Source organism: Medicago sativa, chromosome 3, assembly GCF_051527215.1.
Source record: "Medicago sativa cultivar Bolivia chromosome 3, Bolivia_mono, whole genome shotgun sequence".
In the NCBI taxonomy this organism is placed as follows: Eukaryota; Viridiplantae; Streptophyta; class Magnoliopsida; order Fabales; family Fabaceae; genus Medicago; species Medicago sativa.
The window spans coordinates 23829699-23850370 of NC_140751.1; the positions used below are offsets into that span (position 1 = coordinate 23829699).

Below are 20672 nucleotides of genomic sequence, written 5' to 3' on the forward strand. Positions count from 1 at the left end.
AGAAATCCTCGCCACCGTAACCAACATCTCAACCACCACAAAAGCCACCGTAACAGAATTTTAACCACCGTAACAAACACCAAATCACACCAATTCCTCACAAATTCGAATCAATCCATCACAAATTCTTAATAACTTCATCATAGAAAAACTCAAATCCAGAATTTGGCAACAAGAAGAGTTCGAATTAAAAACGTTTTGTTTCACAAGTTCTCAGAGATTCGAAGCGAACCTTCATCATCGAACCGTAAGACTCTGCAATTCCAACGCCGAATCATCCAGAGGAAGAATCAACGTGATCACAGAGAATTTGAGGAAGAGAAGAAGAAAGATCAAAGAGAATTTGAACCAGTAAAGAAGAAGAGGATGAAGAACTGATTTATTTTCAGTTTCTGTGCAAAACTTACCAAAAGCATCAAGAATACATCCAGGATCCAAGTTCTTCGAAGAATCCAGTTCGAATCTCCAATCAAATTCAGGTAAATCCACCAAAACCTTCTCGTTTTCGCATAAAATCATCATCGAAGGCTTGAATTTGAAAATAAACGGTGAATCGAGGAGAAGATTTCGAAAAGATTCCAAAAAAATTCGAAACGAAACCCTAAAACGTAAATCCTCAGAGATTCACCGTTTATTTCACGAAACAGAGTTCAAATTCGTATTCAACGAAGGAAAAAAGTTAGATTAGGGTTTAGTTCCAAGGAGTTTAGGAAAAATTTGAAAACCCTAGAAACTGTGAATACAAAGTCCGATCTACTTCGTTTCCACTATGATTTCACAAAAATAACCTCAGATTCGTAAAGAGGGAAGGAAGACGGACATTTCTGTGTAAAAAATTCTTTCAGATCGTCGGAGAAGATGAAGATTCATCTTCCTCCGCCGTTCCTCCGCCGTCCTTCCCAGTTTCCGGCTAGGTTAAGGTTGCAGAGGGTTTAGAGAGAGAAAGGAGAGAAGATGAGAGAAGAGAGAGAAGTGAACGTAGGGAATGAGCTGAATCGGCCTCTGTTTGTTTATAAAGGGAAGTGAACCAGATCGGTTCAGCTGAACCAGTCTGGTTCGTCCCTGGACCATGTGTCTAGGCCGTCTGATCTAGGGTTTGGGATCCTGGATCAATCCAACGACCCTGATGAGTTTGGATGATCCAGGATCCATGCAGGTTTGGGTTGGGCTTAGTTCCTTCGTTTTGTCCTGATTTTTTTGCTATTTTCCACACTGCTCGATGCTTTTTACACCTCTGTCTCATCAAAATTCCTTTGAAAATTCCTAAAAAATTCCTATGTGTTCTGGATCTTTTTCTTGACATTTTTGTGATATATTATGTGTTAACTCTTGATTAAAAAAATGTGTGGTATTTTTCTTGATTAAATTGTTTGTTTTTGTTGAAAATTGTGAAGTTTTATGTGTTCTTGTGTCTAAGAAACCTTTTAAAAATTCTAAAAAAATCCATGAGTATTTCTTGATAATTTTGTGGTGTTTTGTGATAATTTTTACACATTGAAAATTGGTAAAAGATGATGTGGTGGTTCTCTTACTATTTTGTGATATTTTGTGCTAAAATTGATGAAAATTTGCTTGACTTCAATTCCAAATTCTTGATGAATATTTGTGACCTACACCACTTGATTTTATGAAGTTTTAGCTACTTTTTGTGTGTGTTTCTTGCTGCATATGGATATGTGTAATTAGTTTCTTGTGTTACAAGTCATGTAAATGTGTGTGAATGAAAATAAAGTGCTAAAATGGACCTAAAAAAATGTGTCATCATCCTTGACTTGAATATGCTCTATAATTCTCACACTCATAATACGATGAAGTCTTTGAACATTGCTCATAATAAGAGAATTATAGGTCATGTGCATGTTAGGAAGTTATGGCAAACTTTTAGTATATTTTAACACTTTATTCTCGTGAATTTTACCATTTTTTGTTTAACATTTTCTTGCCTTATTTCTTTATCCTATTGCATCTTGTGATACTAACTCTTTCATTTCATATTTCATACATTCCATAAGCATTTCAATCTTCATCTCACATTCTTGGTTTTCACCTTTCTTACACTTTAACTTTGATGCAAAAATTAGAATGTAAAGCTTAGGAATTTTGTAATATTTTACTTTATGCTTTTAAATTTCTTGCAAGACCGTAGAATGTATCTAGGCCAATGATGTAAAGGACAATGGACTCTAATGATGTACACCGACACAAGCACCAACACACGCACACACATCACTTTAGGTACATAGCTAGAATATGCATGTTTAGATGTATGTTTAGGATTGTATGTTTAGATGAATGCTTAGGATTTACACTTAGAAAAATCAATCTTCCAAAAAAATATGAACAATATCACTCAAATGTGTTTCTTAATAAACTTTGGGATCAAAATCCCATTGAATTTTCCTTTTCTTTTTCTTAATCAAACTTTAATGAACTTTAATCATACTTAGACCACATTTTGCAAAAATAACTAATCAAACCTCACATTTTTACAACCTCATGCCCTTGAGGCCTCTCTCTCTCATTCTTCAAATTCCAATTTTCAAACTTAAAATCAACCAACAAAAACAAAAACATTTGTGGAAGAGAACTATGGTGGATTTGATCCCTTAAACGGGTACGTAGGCAAGGAACAAAATTCCTTCAATTCAAATAAAACAAAATTTTAATCACATTCTTCTCCCTCCAATTCTTCACTTAGAAAACTCTTAGGTTTAAATAAACACTTTCAAATAGCATTTAAAAATAAAGCGCGCGCGTAGAAATTAAAGACGGTTCCTATAGGATACTATAGTCGTTATGGGTGCCTAACACCTTCCCGTAGCGGAAACAACTCCTGGACCTCGATTCTCAAGGGTTTTGCTTACTTTTTCCCTTCCCAAGAAAAAATAAGATATCACCGGTTTAAAAGGTTCAAACGTAATCAATGTTTGACACCCGAAAACCAAGATAAAACAGCTGGCGACTTCACTGGGGAGATTCGAGAGTTACGCCTAGTCTTTATTTCCACGCTTGCGCTCTTTTTACTTGTTTCTTTTACTTGCTTTCCTATGTGAATAAATGTTTAAATTTCTTGCAAACGTGTGGGGTGAGAATATCAAAAGTCCTGCACCCGGGCTGAGTGAACTTAGGATTTAGGAGGGATATAATCGACAATTCATTCCGGGGGTTGCCTCGTGTTTTGGATTATGGGATCAATCCCACATAGCTGAGGCATTTTAGGGGTGATGTTGTCGGCGCGTGTTGTCGCGTTTAGGCACTTTACTTCTAATTGTTCTATGACGCTATGAACCGTAGATAACCAAACCCATCCATGGCCATTTTTCTAGGACGTAGTGCGGAGGCTAAACCAAGTGTTGTCTCGAGTTTTAGTCGTCACGCGATACTACACTCAAGTTAGACCTTCCACGGATAATCATGGAGCGAGTGTTTGTCTCGTGACACCGTGATATACGTCGGAGAGGTTGCAACTTGGGAACCTTTTTTAGAACCCGGTTACTATTATCCAAAGCCCTAGTTTCACCGGACACCGTGTCCACCCATGACTCCTCGACTTTGAACTTCAACCCACCATGTTTTCTTCGAACTTGAACATAATCATGCATTCATGCATACATGCATACATGCATAAACTTTTTCCATGCATTGTTATCGAAGGGCTTAGACAAGTTGAATTTGTTAACATCGTAGGAATGAAGAAGACTAAGTCCTACAAGTTCAAGGGAGTGGATTTGGCTAGTTTGAGAGATTTGGCACTCAAGGTTGAGGATCCGACTGGTTTCCGACATCGTTACGGGGCTTTACTTACTATTCTCCAGACTAATGTGGATGAGAAGCTTGTGCACACTCTAGTGCAATTCTATGATCGGGAGTATCGGTGCTTTACTTTCCCCGACTTTCAGTTGGTGCCTACTCTAGAGGCTTATTCTCACTTGATGGGTCTATCTATCGCTAAGAGGGTGCCCTTTGCGGGACTTGAGAATCCTCCTACTCCATTGGTTATTGCTAAAGATCTCTATCTCAGGACCACCGATGTCTCCAAGAATCTTATCACTAAGGCACGCATCCGAGGGTTCACTTCAGAGTATCTTCTTGGGAAAGCCAACCTCAATACCACTTCAGAGTATCTTCTTGGGAAAGCCAACCTCAAGATCCTGCAATGGAAGCCATGAAAAGACAGTTAAGGGAGTTGGCTGGAGAACTCCGTGAGGTCAAGGCTATCCGTGGAAACAATGTCTCTGCTAAGGCTCGTGATATGTGCTTAGTATCCCGATTTGAGATTCCTAAGAAGTTTAAGGTGCCAGACTTTGACAAATACAACGGATCTTTCTGTCCACATAGCCATGTCATTCGGTACGTCCGAAAGATGGCCAATTATGCAGATAATGATGCACTGATGATACACTGCTTCGAAGACAGCCTAGCAGAGGATGCGGCAGATTGGTACACTGGTTTGAGCAAAGACAACATCCATACTTTTGAGGATCTGGCTACTGCCTTTGAAAGTCATTATGAGTTCAACACTCGTCTGAGGCCAAATAGGGACTCTCTTAAGTCTTTGTCTCAGAAATCAGATGAAACATTCCGTGAATATGCCCAGAGATGGAGAGGGGCAGCTGCCCGTGTTTCTCCCCAACTTGATGAGGAAGAATTAACACAGACATTCCTGAAGACTCTGAAGAAGGAATATAAGGAAAGAATGATAGTCTCTGCTCCAAACAACTTCTCCGACATGGTTACTATGGGAACTCGTCTAGAGGAGGCTGTCAGAGAGGGTATCATTGTTCTTGAGAAGGGTGAATCTTCAGCCAGTGCACCAAAGAAGTACGGTAATGGCCACCATAAGAGGAAAGAATCTGAAGTAGGGATGGTATCTGGTAATCAGTCTACACCTGCTAATGCTACTCAAATACCTTTGCCCTATCAATACATGCAATACTCTCAACATCCTTTCTTCCCGCCATTCTATCAGCAATATCCTATGCCATCGGGTCAACCACCAGCGCCCGTTAATGCCATTGCTCAACAAGTGCAACACCAGCCCCCTGCTCAACAACAACAGCAGCAACAACAGGGTCCCCGACCCAGACCTTCTTTTCCACCAATACCTATGCGGTATGCTGAGCTGCTCCCAACTCTACTTGCTAAGGGACACTGTGTCACTAGACCAGGCAAGCCTCCGCCTAATCCTTTGCCTCCCAGGTTCCGACATGATCTTACATGTGAATTCCATCAGGGTGCTCAAGGCCATGATGTTGAAGGTTGCTATGCTCTGAAATATATTGTGAAAGACCTGATAGAAAAGGGACGGTTGACTTTTGAAAATAGTGTTCCTCATGTTCTTGACAATCCGCTTCCAAACCATGATGCTGTTAACATGATCGAGGCTTTCGAAAGAGTTCCCGTTCCCCAAGAGGATCCCATGTTGGATGTCCGCAATGTTATTACTCCCTTGGTACCGCTACATGTCAAACTTTGCCGAGCTTCTTTGTTCAATCACGATCATGCTTCTTGTTCCGAATGTCTCCAAAATCCTATGGGCTGTTGTGTGGTGAAAGATGATATCCAGAGTCTGATGGATGACAAGCACTTGATTGCTAGTGATGTTTGTGTGATTGTGCCAGTGTTTCATGATTCTCCTGCCGGAACTGCATCTCAGACAAGGAACGCTGAGCCCTTAGTGATCAGGTTACCTGGTCCTGTATCATATGCCTCTAAAAAAGCAATCCCTTACAAGTACAATGCAACCATGATTGAGAATGGAGTGGAAGTGCCTCTGGTATCCCCAGCTACGGTTGATAATATTGCGGGAGAAATTACAGCCTTGAGAAGCGGAAAAGTCCGTCCACCCTTGTTCCAAAAGAAAGTAGTTACACCTATTGCCACAGTAACTCCACCAGTTGCTCCTCCTGTTGACAAGAGCCCCGGCCCAATATGCCAATCTATTGACGAGTCTAATCTGGATGAAATTCTGAGGCTCATTAAAAAGAATGACTATAAGATTGTTGACCAGCTGCTGCAAACTCCGTCGAAGATATCCATCTTGTCTCTGCTCATGAGCTCAGAGGCTCACAGGAAGGTGTTGATGAAAGTACTAGAGCAAGCATATGTTGATCATGAAATCTCTGTGGATCAGTTGAATGGAATAGTGGGCAACATTACTGCTTGCAACAATTTGGGATTTGGTGACGATGAACTCCCCGAAGCAGGGAAACACCACAACTTGGCTCTGCACATCTCAGTGCACTGTAAGTCTGACATGATATCCAATGTGTTGGTGGACACTGGATCATCCTTAAATGTAATGCCTGAGTCTACACTGAGACAGTTGAGTCATCATGGGATCTCTCTGAGGGGAAGCAGCTACTTGGTCAAGGCTTTTGACGGATCTCGCAAAGATGTTCTTGGGGAAGTGGACTTGCCAATTACCATTGGTCCCGAGACATTTCAGATTACTTTCCAGGTCATGGACATCAATGCCTCTTACAGTTGTCTCCTCGGAAGACCGTGGATTCACGACGCTGGGGCAGTCACTCATACTTTGCATCAAAAGCTGAAGTTCATGAGGAACGGTAAGATTGTCACTGTGCATGGTGAAGAAGCATATCTGGTTAGCCAAGTGTCATCTTTCTCTTGTGTTGAAGCAGGATCCGCTGAAGGGACGTCATTTCAAGGTTTGACTGTTGAAGGTGCAGAACCCCGGAGAGCTGGTACTGCTATGGCTTCATTGAAAGACGCCCAGAAAGCTGTTCAAGAAGGGCAAGTTGCCGGCTGGGGCAAAGTGATTCAGATTCTGGAAAACAAACGTAAAGAGGGCCTTGGATTCTCCCCAACCTCTGGTGTTTCAACAGGAACTTTCTACAGTGCTGGGTTTATCAATGCTATTGCTGAAGATGCTGCTGAGAGTAGTTATGTGCCTACATTTGTTGTACCAGGAGGCACCGTGAGAAATTGGGTGGCCATTGATGTTCCTTTAGTCATGCATGCTTCCATGTAATGTGTTTTGTTGCTCATGTTTTCTTTGTTTTCAAAATAACAATCCTTTCGCTCTGCCCAAGGCGAAAGTGATATCATTGTAAGGGCGTGTTTGTTTCGGCATTGCCGTTATCAATAAAAGTTGTCGTCTTTCTCACGACTTTTTGTTTTTTTTTTACTTTTTAGTGCCTTGTTCATAGAAATAATGGTAATACCAGAAAAAACCAAAACATCTGTATTTTCTTATTAATTTCAAAAATCTGCATGAAAAACTTTTTTCTAAAAATCATCCTAATCATATTATGCAGATTGAACCATAATAAACCCGTTGAACACAGTGACCCTGTGGTTCCTCCAAATTTTGAATTCCCTGTATATGAAGCTGAAGATGAGGAGGATGATGAAGAGATACCGTATGAGATCACTCGACTGCTTGAGCAAGAAAGAAGAGCCATTCAGCCTCACCAGGAAGAGGTCGAGCTCATCAACCTGGGTACTGAAGAGAACAAGCGAGAGATCAAGATTGGTGCTGCACTTGAGCCAGAAGTGAAAAAGAAGATTACTCAGCTTCTCCATGATTATCCAGATGTCTTTGCATGGTCCTACGAAGATATGCCGGGTCTAGATACCAAGATTGTGGAACACCGAATACCAACAAGACCTGAATGTCCTCCTGTCAAACAGAAATTGAGAAGGTCTCGTCCAGACATGGCTCTTAAGATCAAGGCTGAAGTACAGAAGCAAATTGATGCGGGTTTCCTCATGACAGCTGAATATCCTGAGTGGATTGCCAACATTGTACCAGTGCCAAAGAAAGATGGGAAAGTTCGAATGTGTGTTGATTACAGAGATCTGAACAAAGCCAGTCCGAAAGATAATTTCCCATTACCTCATATTGATGTGCTTGTTGACAGTACCGCTCAGTCTAAAGTATTTTCTTTTATGGATGGTTTCTCTGGCTACAACCAGATACGAATGTCACTTGAAGATAGGGAAAAGACGTCCTTCATTACTCCGTGGGGAACGTTCTGTTATAAAGTGATGCCGTTTGGCTTGATAAATGCTGGTGCTACCTATCAAAGGGGTATGACCACTCTGTTTCATGATATGATTCACAAAGATATTGAAGTATATGTTGATGACATGATTGTGAAATCAAGTGATGAGGAGCAGCATGTTGTGTATTTTAAAAAGATGTTTGAAAGGCTGAGAAAGTACAAGTTGCGGTTGAATCCTAACAAGTGCACGTTCGGTGTACGATCTGGAAAGTTGCTAGGCTTCATTGTCAGTCAGAGAGGCATTGAAGTTGATCCTGACAAAGTCCGAGCCATCAGAGAGATGCCGGCCCCTCAAACTGAAATGCAAGTCAGAGGTTTCCTCGGACGCCTGAATTATATTTCAAGATTCATATCTCACATGACTACTACTTGTGGTCCAATTTTCAAATTGCTCAGAAAGAATCAGCCTGTTGTATGGAATGATGAATGTCAGGAAGCTTTCGATAGCATTAAAGAATACCTGTTAGAACCACCTATCCTTGTCCCACCAGTGGAAGGAAGGCCTTTAATTATGTATCTGTCAGTGTTAGATGATTCTGTGGGTTGTGTTCTCGGCCAGCAAGACGAGACTGGAAAGAAAGAGCACGCTATCTACTATCTGAGCAAGAAGTTCACCGACTGTGAGACTCGGTATACAATGCTTGAAAAGACTTGCTGTGCTTTAGCTTGGGCTGCCAAACGCCTGCGTCATTATATGGTGAATCATACAACTTGGTTGATATCCCGAATGGATCCAATCAAGTACATCTTTGAAAAGCCTGCTGTTACTGGGAAGATTGCACGTTGGCAGATGTTGTTGTCTGAATATGATATTGTGTACAAAGCTCAGAAAGCAATGAAAGGAAGTGTCCTTGCTGAGCATCTTGCTTGTCAACCTCTTGATGATTACCAGCCAATTAAGTTTGATTTCCCTGATGAAGAGATTATGTATCTGAAAGCAAAAGACTGTGAGGAACCACTGATCAATGAAGGGCCGGACCCCAATAGCAAATGGGGATTGGTGTTTGATGGTGCTGTTAATGCTTATGGTAAAGGAATTGGAGCCATCATTGTAACTCCACAGGGGCACCACATTCCTTTCACCGCTCGAATAACTTTTGAATGCACGAATAATATAGCTGAATATGAAGCATGTATCTTGGGCATTGAAGAAGCCCTTGATCTGAGAATTAAGCACCTTGATATCTATGGAGATTCTGCACTTGTTATTAATCAGATAAAGGGTGAATGGGAGACTCATCATGAGAAGCTGATCCCATACCGTGACTATGCAAGACGTCTGTTGACATACTTTACCAAGGTCGAGCTGCACCACATCCCCCGGGATGAAAACCAGACGGCTGATGCTCTTGCTACTTTGTGATGAGTCATAGATAGTATAATTTATTGCCTTATTTAGTTTAGTTTTATTTTAGATTTGATTTAGTTTTATTGAATTTTATTTTATATTAGAATATTTTACTTCAAATTATGTTTTATTTTATTTTAGGAATAAATATATGGTGGAAGGTGTCTTGGAGCAAAAGAAAGAGGACTGGAGCAAATACAGCGCAAGAATACGAAGATACGGGACAAAAATATGTTCCCACCAAGTCAGAAGCTTGGCACGGCCAGTGCCAACATGTGGCACGGCCGTGCCACCTCCAGGAGCCTCTTTTGCTGCTTTTTCTTCGGGCCCAAGTTACCCTGTTGCAGCTTTACTGTTTTACCCTTTTAGTTGCTTAGTTTCTAAGTCGATTGTAAAGCTATAAATAGAGTAGCTCTCCACCATAAACAATCATGCTTTACTTTGTTTATTTCAATTACTATTTTAATAAAAGTCTTTGTTTTCCCTTTTACTTTCTTTGCAATTTATTTTACCGTATTTCTCTCTTCTTCCTCCATGTCTACGATGAACATGAGTGAGTAGACGTCTTAGTCTTAGGATTATTGGGGAGTCTAATGACTCAATCCTAAACAAAACATGTCTAAACCCTAATTTCCATGTAACCCTAATTTCTAATCTAGATTCACCGTCTTAACGTGGATTAACAATTATCAAACTGTGGAAGCGAAAGCGGAGGGTTTGATAATCGTTAATCCATCATCCCAAACATCAATTCATAAAGCGAGAGCGGAGCTTTGATGTTGGAACAAGTGAATCTAGACAATAATTGCAAAATAGTGAAATAGTCTTTGCAATTATTGAGACAAAGAGTAGTTTCAATCCTCTATGCATCTTCTAGTAATCATGTCAGTGAAATAGGCTTGGTTGCTAGAAGTAAACTCTCACCGGACTTTCATCGGAAAGGTGAGGGGCTAAGGGAAACCGGTCTTTAGAAATTAGTGTGTAAATCATGAAATTAGATGTTTAGGTTTTGTCTAGTGAAGGATTAGTTATTAAGATGAACCAATGATCCTAAGGCCCTTTATTATTATTGTTTTTACCTTCAGCAATCAAACTCTTTCTAATCAACTTTCTCTCCTCTAATCATTCATTAAAAGTTAATTAAGTTGAACAACTCCCTAGCGGAACGATACTCTACTTACTACTATTACTTCGATAGGCCGTGCACTTGCGGTTTGGCTCTATCAAGTTTTTGGAGCCGTTGCCGGGGAGTTAACTAATTTAATTAGTTTTTTCTTAGTGATTAGAATTCTCTCTTCTTCTTTCTCTTTTCTTTTTATTTTTAACTTTTTATTTTTCTGTTATCGTTAACTTCTTGGGTTCTCAACCTTGTATGCGAAGAACTAGAAATCAAGCGGTTTTCATACCCGAGATCGAAAGGTTCTTACATAGAAGGAGGAGAGCAGCACAAAATAACACCGCCATGGCCAATCGCACTCTCAAAGAGTATGCAACGCCGTCTACGGCTGAGCCACAAGCTGTTATAGTGTACCCAACGGTTGAGGATGACAACTTTGAAATCAAGCCTGCCCTACTTAACTTGGTGCAGCAAAACCAATTCTCGGGATCCCCCACTGAGGATCCCAATCTTCACATCTCTGTTTTCCTACGAATTAGTGGAACCATGAAGGAGAACCAAGAAGCCGTAAGACTTCATCTCTTTCCCTTTTCCTTAAGGGATAGAGCTAGCGCTTGGTCCATTCCCTCGAAGTTGGTTCCATTACTTCATGGGATCAGATGAGGCAAGCATTCCTTGCCCGTTTCTTTCCACCATCTAAAACCGCTAAACTTAGAGACCAAATCACGCGGTTCAATCAAAAAGATGGGGAATCTCTCTATGAGGCGTGGGAGCGTTTCAAAGAAATGCTAAGACTTTGTCCCCATCATGGCCTAGAGAAGTGGCTTATAGTCCACACTTTTTATAATGGCTTGTCCTATACCACTAAGATGTCTGTTGATGCAGCTGCAGGTGGAGCACTTATGAACAAGAACTACACGGAAGCGTATGCCCTAATTGAAGACATGGCTCAGAATCATTACAAATGGACCGACGAGAGAGCCATCTCTAGTTCTTCACCCTCCAAAAAGGAGGCAGGTATACACGAAGTCTCTAACTATGATCACCTTGCTTCTAAAATTGATACACTAACTGAAAAACTTGAAAAATTCAATGTTAGTGCTATCAATTCTGCATCTACTCCTTCTTGTGAAATATGTGGTATAGCTGGTCATGCTGGTGTTGATTGCCAACTAGGTAGTGCTATTAATGGTGTTGAGCAAATGAATTATGCTCAATACAACCAAGGGATGCGACAAAATCAAAATTTTTATAAAAACCAAAATCCCTATGGACAAGTAGCACCACCCGGTTATGCAAACAACCAAAGATTCACTCAAAAATCCAATTTGGAAATTTTGTTGGAAAACTCTATTGCCAACCAAAACAAACAACTTCAAGAACTCAAAAACCAAACTGGATTTCTGAATGATTCTCTTTCCAAGCTCAATACCAAGGTTGATTCTATTGCTACTCACTCTAAAATGCTTGAAACTCAAATCGCTCAAATAGCCCAACAAGTGGCTACCTCTTCCCAAACACCGGGAGTCTTTCCTGGCCAACCCGAAGCCAATCCCAAAGCCCAAGTTAATGTCATATCTTTTGGGGGTAGTAAGTTAGGTGAAACTTTTGCTAAGGTTAAAAACATTGGGAAAGAGAATGTCAAGCCCTTAGGTGATAAAGTTGTGATAGAAGAAGCTAAACCACTTGAAGAAAACAAAACTCCATCCCCCTTAAATCCCGAAAAGCTTAAATTAGAGGGTAAGTTTGAAAAATTTGTTAACATACTTAGGAAGATTTGCATTAAACTTCCCTTTGCTGAAGCTTTGTCTAGGATGCCTCTATATGCCAAGTTTTTAAAGGAAATTTTTTCAAAGAAAAGGGCTATAGAGCATAATGAGACAATAGCCTTGGCTAAGGGAACTAATGCAATCATCCAAGAAGCACCCCCTAAGCTTAGAGATCCAGGTAGCTTTGCCATACCATGTGAAATTGGGAATGAAACCATAAACAAAGCCTTATGTGACTTAGGAGCTAGTGTTAGTTTGCTGCCTTTGTCTCTTCTTAAAAGGATAGGGATAGGAGAATTGAAACCTACCGAAATGGAACTGAAGTTAGCAGATCGTTCTACCATGAAACTTGTAGGATTTGTCGAGGACATACCTGTTAAGATAGAAGGGATATACATCCCCACTGATTTTGTAGTCGTTGACATTGAAGAGGACGACGACGTCCCTATAATCCTAGGTAGACCTTTCCTCGCAACTGCGGGAGCTCTCATTGATGTGAAACTTGGTAGGATAGTCTTTCAAGTGAGTGATCAAATGGTAGGATACGAGTTGGAAAATGTTATGAAGGGTCCCGCTCTTTACTCTTGTTGCATGCTTAACGATCATGTTGTGAAAGAACGTTTTATAGCGTCATCTACACAATATGATATCTTTGATCCATTCTAAGGACTCTTTCTAACCGTCAAGCTAATGACATTAAAAGAGCGCTTCGTGGGAGGCAACCCACGCATTTAATTGCTTTTGTTTTGTTTTTCTTTGTTTTAAGTTGTTTTGTAGGTAATTGTCCAAGTTTGAATCGAAGAAAATCAAGAAATTGAAAAATTCTGAAGCCCTCAGGATCAGAGAGGTGGCACGGCCCGTGCTAGCATTGGCACGGCCGTGCCAGGTTTTTAAGAAAAAAAATTGGCCATGAAGTCAGAATGATGGCACGGCCCGTGCCAAGGGTGGCACGGCCGTGCCCGATCTCTAGCCCCTATATACTCATATTTTTTTCTCTTCTTCTTCCTCATTCACAAACCACAACCCTCTTTCATCTTTCAAACTTCTCTCTAAACCTCCATAACCTTCAAACCTTCAAACCACCATATCTCCCTCAATTCTTAACCAAATCACTCCATTCTTTCACCAATCAACCACAAACTTCACCCAAAACAAAAACCACTAATCAAAAACATCTTTCATCCATCCAAACCCACAATTCACCAAAACCCTAATCCTTCAAAACCTAACCCAAACACCACAAAACCTTAACCAATCCCCATATCCAAACCAACAAACCTTCCTTAAACATCAACCCCAACCCTAAACCAATCCTTTCCACCAAAAATTTTCCCAAACCCTAAACCTTCAAAACCAATTCTAACAAGGGTCAATGGCTTCAAGAAGAAGTGGTAAAGAACCAGCAAGCTCTCAAGGAGGACCTCCCCCAAAGAAGCAAGCCCAAGTGAAGAATCATGGGATCTAGTTCAAAAATAACAAGCAAAGGGACAGGTATAAAAATCTCATCTCTAAACATTTGCACCCTTCTCGTTATCCTGATCCCAATACTTTAGATGTGCTAGAGCTGTTTGATGATGTTTCTAGGTTGATAGGAAAGTTAGGTTGGACTGAATTGCTGAAACCTATGAGGGGTTATGAAAATTTCACTTATGAATTCTTGAGCTCAATAGATTTTACTAAAGATAAGTTGAATTTTGATAACCCTAACCATAGAGTTGTTTTCCGGTTAATGAATATTGATTATGACATGTCACTTCAGCACTTTTGTGAAGCCTTAGGTTTTGCAAATGAAGGATATATTCATGATCATTGGGATCCTAGTCTAAAACCGGCTAACTATGACCCAGCTACCTTTTGGAAACAAATCACCGGTCTTAACAAATACGTCCCTAGGGCGAACAAAGCTAGCAATATTCACAACCCCGTACTTAGGTACCTTCAGAGGGTAATGACTTGCACTATTTGGGGTAGAACCGAGCTAGGAAACACTAGAACCGATGAGTTGTTCATGCTATGGGCAATGCTCCACAACCACCCCGTCAATACCTGTTTTTATTTGATTGATCACCTAGACTTTGTCGGTACTAGACCGGCCGGTAGAGGAGACATAGTGGTGGGTGGCATCATTACATATATAGCTAGGTGTTTTGGAGTGGGTGAAGATGAGGGGATCAAACCAATTGAGGGAAACAATAGGCTTAACATAGAGACCCTTATTGCTATGAATTTCATCAAACATCGTCCACCCCTCCACTACCAACTTAAGCTAAATGTGCCAATCATGTTTTTATTGCCTAACCCATCTCGGACTACCACCGAGGTGGAAGAAAATTGGTTGTATGTTAATGATGTGCAGGTTCTTGGTGAGCAAGATGATGATGAAGGAGAAGGTGCTAACTTGCACCAAGAGGGGCACCATGGCCATGCAGCCGGTGAGCTTAATGAGAATCAAAGATGGACATGGATTCACAATGAAATCGAGAGGATGAGCACCGAGCAACAAAGGCAAGGTGTTGAGATCTCCGGCCTTCGCAATGAAGTTCAAAGGGGCAACCGTGTCAATGATGAAAATAATGAGATGCTCCGTCGGATGATGCAACACCTCCAACTTCAAGGTCCTCCTTACGGACCTCAATAAAATGTGAGCTTTCCTCTTCCCTCTCTTCCTTTCTCTTCACTCTTTCTCCTCTTTCTTCTTCTACTCCTTCTTTCTTCTTCTACTTCTTCTCCTTCTTTTAATTTCTTTTTCTTTTGAATCATTGAGGACAATGCTTCCCCTAAGTGTGGGGGGGGGGGCCTAATAAAGTGTCTAGAGTCGTAGTGTTCCCAAACTCCATTGAACTTTATTCTTTTGTTTTGTTTTTGTAGCAAGAGGCATGACTAGTATCTTGTTTTTAATGTAAATATGGCATGAAATTTTTTTTGTTTTGTCTCTTCTTTAGGTCGCCTCTTGTACATGAAAATAGTTTCTTGTGTTTCTTATGTTCTTGCTATACCCATATCATGTTTTATTGTGAAATTCTCCAATGAGAAAAGCACCCAGTTGCAATCCTTGAGTAAATGTATGAATAGGTATTTTAAGGAACACGTTCTATCTTTAGTGTTAACTTAGACCCTTTAAAGTCTTAAGAGTAAAAGTAGTATAAGTTTGTGTGGGAAAATTAATCAAATTGTTCTTAATTGTTATATTCTTTTTAATTTGTTAATGTTAAATGGGGCGGGAGAATGGCACCAACATGTGGGGGAAAGGACAATCCCTAACTTCCTAATTGTGGTGGTGACTCCCTAATTGAACTTAAGTTCCAAATCCCTCAAATGAGGAAAACAAATTCATCAATGCTAGGGGGAAATGACACCCTCTCCAAAAAGACTTCCTACGCGGAGATGATAAAATTTTGCAGCACTACTTAGGGTGATTTTGAATCTAGGAGGAAAGGACAATTACATCCAAAAAGACTTCCTATGAGGATAGATAGCCCCTAAGCATCTGCAGCCCCTTGTGCTTAATTGTTATATCTAATTTAATTTTTAACTCAAATTCCCATCACTCTTATATGAAATGAAGAAAGGACTTTTCTCGGTTACTTTAGCACTAAGGATAGAACCTATTCCTCATAATATCTGTCTTATACAGGAGCAAGAAAAGGGTTGGACTGCACACACACACTCACTTGAGACTTGATGTTGGGTAGAATAGGTTCATGAGAAGTATTTGAAATTGTAATTAGTGTACTTGAGGCAAAGCCTTTCTCTAGAGACATATGTTCTTAATATTGCCATAATCAAATCTTTTGTTGCTGCTATGTTTGCTGCCTTTTGCTTGAGGACAAGCAAAGATTCAAGTGTGGGGGAGTTTGATGAGTCATAGATAGTATAATTTATTGCCTTATTTAGTTTAGTTTTATTTTAGATTTGATTTAGTTTTATTGCATTTTATTTTATATTAGAATATTTTACTTCAAATTATGTTTTATTTTATTTTAGGAATAAATATATGGTGGAAGGTGTCTTGGAGCAAAAGAAAGAGGACTGGAGCAAATACAGCGCAAGAATACGAAGATACGGGACAAAAATATGTTCCCACCAAGTCAGAAGCTTGGCACGGCCAGTGCCAACATGTGGCACGGCCGTGCCACCTCCAGGAGCCTCTTTTGCTGCTTTTTCTTCGGGCCCAAGTTACCCTGTTGCAGCTTTACTGTTTTACCCTTTTAGTTGCTTAGTTTCTAAGTCGATTGTAAAGCTATAAATAGAGTAGCTCTCCACCATAAACAATCATGCTTTACTTTGTTTATTTCAATTACTATTTTAATAAAAGTCTTTGTTTTCCCTTTTACTTTCTTTGCAATTTATTTTACCGTATTTCTCTCTTCTTCCTCCATGTCTACGATGAACATGAGTGAGTAGACGTCTTAGTCTTAGGATTATTGGGGAGTCTAATGACTCAATCCTAAACAAAACATGTCTAAACCCTAATTTCCATGTAACCCTAATTTCTAATCTAGATTCACCGTCTTAACGTGGATTAACAATTATCAAACTGTGGAAGCGAAAGCGGAGGGTTTGATAATCGTTAATCCATCATCCCAAACATCAATTCATAAAGCGAGAGCGGAGCTTTGATGTTGGAACAAGTGAATCTAGACAATAATTGCAAAATAGTGAAATAGTCTTTGCAATTATTGAGACAAAGAGTAGTTTCAATCCTCTATGCATCTTCTAGTAATCATGTCAGTGAAATAGGCTTGGTTGCTAGAAGTAAACTCTCACCGGACTTTCATCGGAAAGGTGAGGGGCTAAGGGAAACCGGTCTTTAGAAATTAGTGTGTAAATCATGAAATTAGATGTTTAGGTTTTGTCTAGTGAAGGATTAGTTATTAAGATGAACCAATGATCCTAAGGCCCTTTATTATTATTGTTTTTACCTTCAGCAATCAAACTCTTTCTAATCAACTTTCTCTCCTCTAATCATTCATTAAAAGTTAATTAAGTTGAACAACTCCCTAGCGGAACGATACTCTACTTACTACTATTACTTCGATAGGCCGTGCACTTGCGGTTTGGCTCTATCACTCTGTCTTCTATGTTTCGTGTCAATCATTGGAATGATGTGCCCGTGATCAAGGTGCAGCGTCTCGATAGACCCGCTCATGTGTTTACTATTGAAAATATACCAGATCAGGCTGATGAAAGTGTGAATGACAAAAAACCTTGGTATCACAACATCAAACAATTCTTGCAGAATCATGAATATCCACCTGGTGCTTCCAACAGGGATAAAAAGACCTTAAGACGATGGGCTAGTAAATTCCTTCTGGACGGAGAAATCCTATACAAAAGGAACTATGACATGGTCTTGCTGAGATGTGTTGATAAGCAAGAAGCTTTGAAGTTAATGCATGATGTACATGACGGTACTTTTGGGACCCATGCTTCGGGCCACACCATGTCAAGAAAGCTGTTAAGAGCCGGTTATTACTGGATAACCATGGAACGTGATTGCCACAAACATGCTAAGAGATGTCACAAGTGTCAAATTTATGCTGATAAGATTCATCTGCCTCCACATGCTCTCAATGTTATCTCTTCCCCATGGCCTTTCTCTATGTGGGGCATTGATATGATCGGAAGAATTGAACCGAAAGCTTCCAACGGACATCGTTTCATTTTAGTGGCAATTGACTACTTCACCAAGTGGGTTGAGGCTGCCTCCTATGCAAATGTGACCAAGCAAGTGGTAGTGAGGTTTATCAAGAATAACATCATCTATCGATATGGTGTTCCCAGTAAAATCATCACTGACAATGGTTCCAATCTGAACAATAGCATGATGCAAGCTTTGTGTGAAGAATTCAAAATTGAACATCACAACTCTTCTCCTTATAGACCTCAGATGAATGGTGCAGTTGAGGCCGCTAACAAGAACATCAAGAAGATTGTTCAGAAGATGGTCACTACTTACAAAGACTGGCACGAAATGCTACCTTTTGCCTTGCATGGTTACCGTACTACAGTGCGCAGTTCAACCGGGGCAACTCCTTTCTCTTTGGTATATGGTATGGAAGCAGTTCTCCCTCTAGAAGTGGAGATTCCATCTCTTCGAGTGATCATGGAAACAAAACTAACTGAGGCTGAATGGTGTCAAGGTCGGTATGATCAATTGAATTTGATTGAAGAGAAACGTATGGATGCTATGGCTCATGGACAGTTGTATCAAGTGCGAATGAAGAATGCTTTTGACAAGAAAGTCCGACCTCGAGAATTCAAGGAATGCGAACTTGTATTGAAAAGGAGGATAAGTCAGCAACCCGACCCAAGGGGCAAGTGGACGCCTAACTATGAAGGACCTTATGTTGTCAAGAAAGCTTTCTCTGGTGGTGCTTTGATTCTTACATACATGGATGGTGTTGAACTCCCAAACCCTGTTAATGCCGATATAGTCAAGAAATACTTTGTCTAAAAAGAAAAGAACAGCGTGGTAGGTCGAAAACCCGAAAGGGCGGCCTAGGCAAAAATGCGCTTCCCGGTGGATCGAAAACCCGAAAGGGCGATCCAGGAAAAAGTTAGGGACAAAAAAATGAATAGGAAAAGCTCACTGAGATTGTACGTAACTCAGGCAAGAATGAGCGCCTCGATGAGCCGAAAACCCGAAAGGGCGGTTCATGCAAAAAAGAGGTTGACAATAGAAGACAAGTACCTATATCTGGCAAATTACCATCACCCCTTGGGGCATCTGCAACTGTCAATGATCGTCTTCATCAGAGGCTTCTGTACTTGTGAATTCAAAATTTCTATGAAATGTAGTGGTCATCGTGTTCAATGTATCACCAACCAATAAAATTACCATTTTCCAAGCTTTGTAAATCCGTGAAGTCATGCCTTTGGCTGACCCCCACTCTTCTACATCAATTTGAGCCTGTGCTATTTGTTTGAAACTCTATTTTTCTTTCTACTTTCAATGCTGTATACAAAATATTTCCTTTCTATTTGATAATGTCAATGTCTGAAACAAACATCTTTGAAAATTGAAAAATCTTTTTCTGTATATTTTGAAAGCAAACCTGAGCAATAGGGTACATTTCAATGAAACATGCATGAATAAATGAGTGTCAATGTCTATTTCAATACATGTTACAAGCAGGTTACTCCCCAAGATGATCTGTGGTCAATGGCAAGAACGAAAAAACAGAATGAAAACGAAAAGTTGAAAAAATGAAAATGGAAAGCTCGCTAAGTTGAAAACCCGAAAGGGCAGCTTAGGCAAAAATGAGCACCCCGCTGATTGACAACCTATGAAGGAAATTCAGGCAAAAATGGGGCAATGAAAAGAATTTACTCCCCGGTGAATCGAAAACCCAAAAGGGCGGTTCAGGCAAAAATGGGATTAAAAAAATGAAAGAATGAAGAATGAAATATTGAAAAGCATTGACCACAGATGCGAACATCCAATGTCTACCCAGCACTGACGCGCCTAGCAACGGCGACCGGTATCCAAGAACTTTCCAAGGGTCCCCCCTCTACAAGTTTTATTGCCCTCAGCCATGGTTTCGATACGTCTTTCAACGACGATCTCTCCAAAAAGGTTTTCCCCTGTGAATATGTTGCAGCACGAGCCACTACGTGCCCAATCTTCCAATGTTTTGTCTGCCTTTGTGAAACTTCTCTGTCAAGTTACAAACCAATCATGCATTTCAAGCATTCATACATGCATAATCATGCATTTTATGTGCTCATACCTTCAATAATCTTGTTATACCATACATACATGCCCAATCTTCCAATGTTTTGTCTGCCTTTGTGAAACTTCTCTGTCAAATTACAAACCAATCATGCATTTCAAGCATTCATACATGCATAATCATGCATTTTATGTGCTCATACCTTCAATAATCTTGTTATACCATACATACATGCTGCATTTCCAATTTCAACTTCCAATCTAAATCAGTTTCCACTTCCAATTTCAATTTCAAATCAATTTCAATCTCAATTCCAGTCCAAATTTCAACTGTCAAACTCAATTTCAATCTCCAATTTCAATCCATTCTCAATCTCAATTCAATTCAATTTCAGCTGTCAAATTCGATGCAATCTCAACTCTCCAATCTCAATTTCAAATCATTTCAAATCTCAAATTCGATGCAATCTCAACTCTCAAATCTCAATTTCAATTCAATTCAATCCTAATTTGAGGCAATCTCAATTTCAATTCAATTCAATCTCAATTCGAAGCAATCTCAATTTCAATTTCAATTCAATTCAATCTCAATTTTCAATCCAACCTCGATGTCAATTTCAACTCTCTAATCCAATGTCTATGTCTATGTCTCTAATCAATCTCAATTCTCAATCTCTCTTTCAATCTCAAACTTTCAATTCAATTCAAATCAATGTCAATTCACTCTCAATTT

The 20672-nt window shown here is 40.0% G+C and overlaps 1 protein-coding gene, 1 long non-coding RNA gene and 1 other non-coding gene across 3 annotated transcripts in view; 2 read left to right on the plus strand and 1 right to left on the minus strand.

Annotated features, from left to right (window-relative positions):
* The window catches only part of LOC146936521 (uncharacterized), a 31419-nt gene that overhangs the window by 3881 nt on the left and 6866 nt on the right, over window positions 1–20672 (plus strand). The gene's annotated exons all lie outside the window — the stretch shown is intronic.
* On the plus strand, window positions 4253–6994 carry LOC146936522 (uncharacterized). The gene is made up of 3 exons (XM_085757364.1): window positions 4253–4350; window positions 4504–4619; window positions 4704–6994. The coding sequence occupies exons 1-3, from the start codon at window positions 4253–4255 to the stop codon at window positions 6992–6994; spliced, it is 2505 nt and encodes an 834-aa protein (XP_085613490.1).
* LOC146936523 (small nucleolar RNA R71) lies at window positions 11203–11309 on the minus strand. Its single transcript, XR_015033598.1, has one exon. It is a non-coding gene; the product is annotated as a small nucleolar RNA R71 (small nucleolar RNA).

Bases quoted from the DNA above. Each gene is read 5' to 3' on its own strand.
- LOC146936522 (XM_085757364.1), top strand. From the start codon at position 4,253: ATGTGCTTAGTATCCCGATTTGAGATTCCTAAGAAGTTTAAGGTGCCA. The intron at 4,351-4,503 runs GTACGTCCGAAA...TGCCTTTGAAAG, and splicing joins CCACATAGCCATGTCATTCG to TCATTATGAGTTCAACACTC. The intron at 4,620-4,703 runs GTGTTTCTCCCC...AAAGAATGATAG, and splicing joins ATGGAGAGGGGCAGCTGCCC to TCTCTGCTCCAAACAACTTC.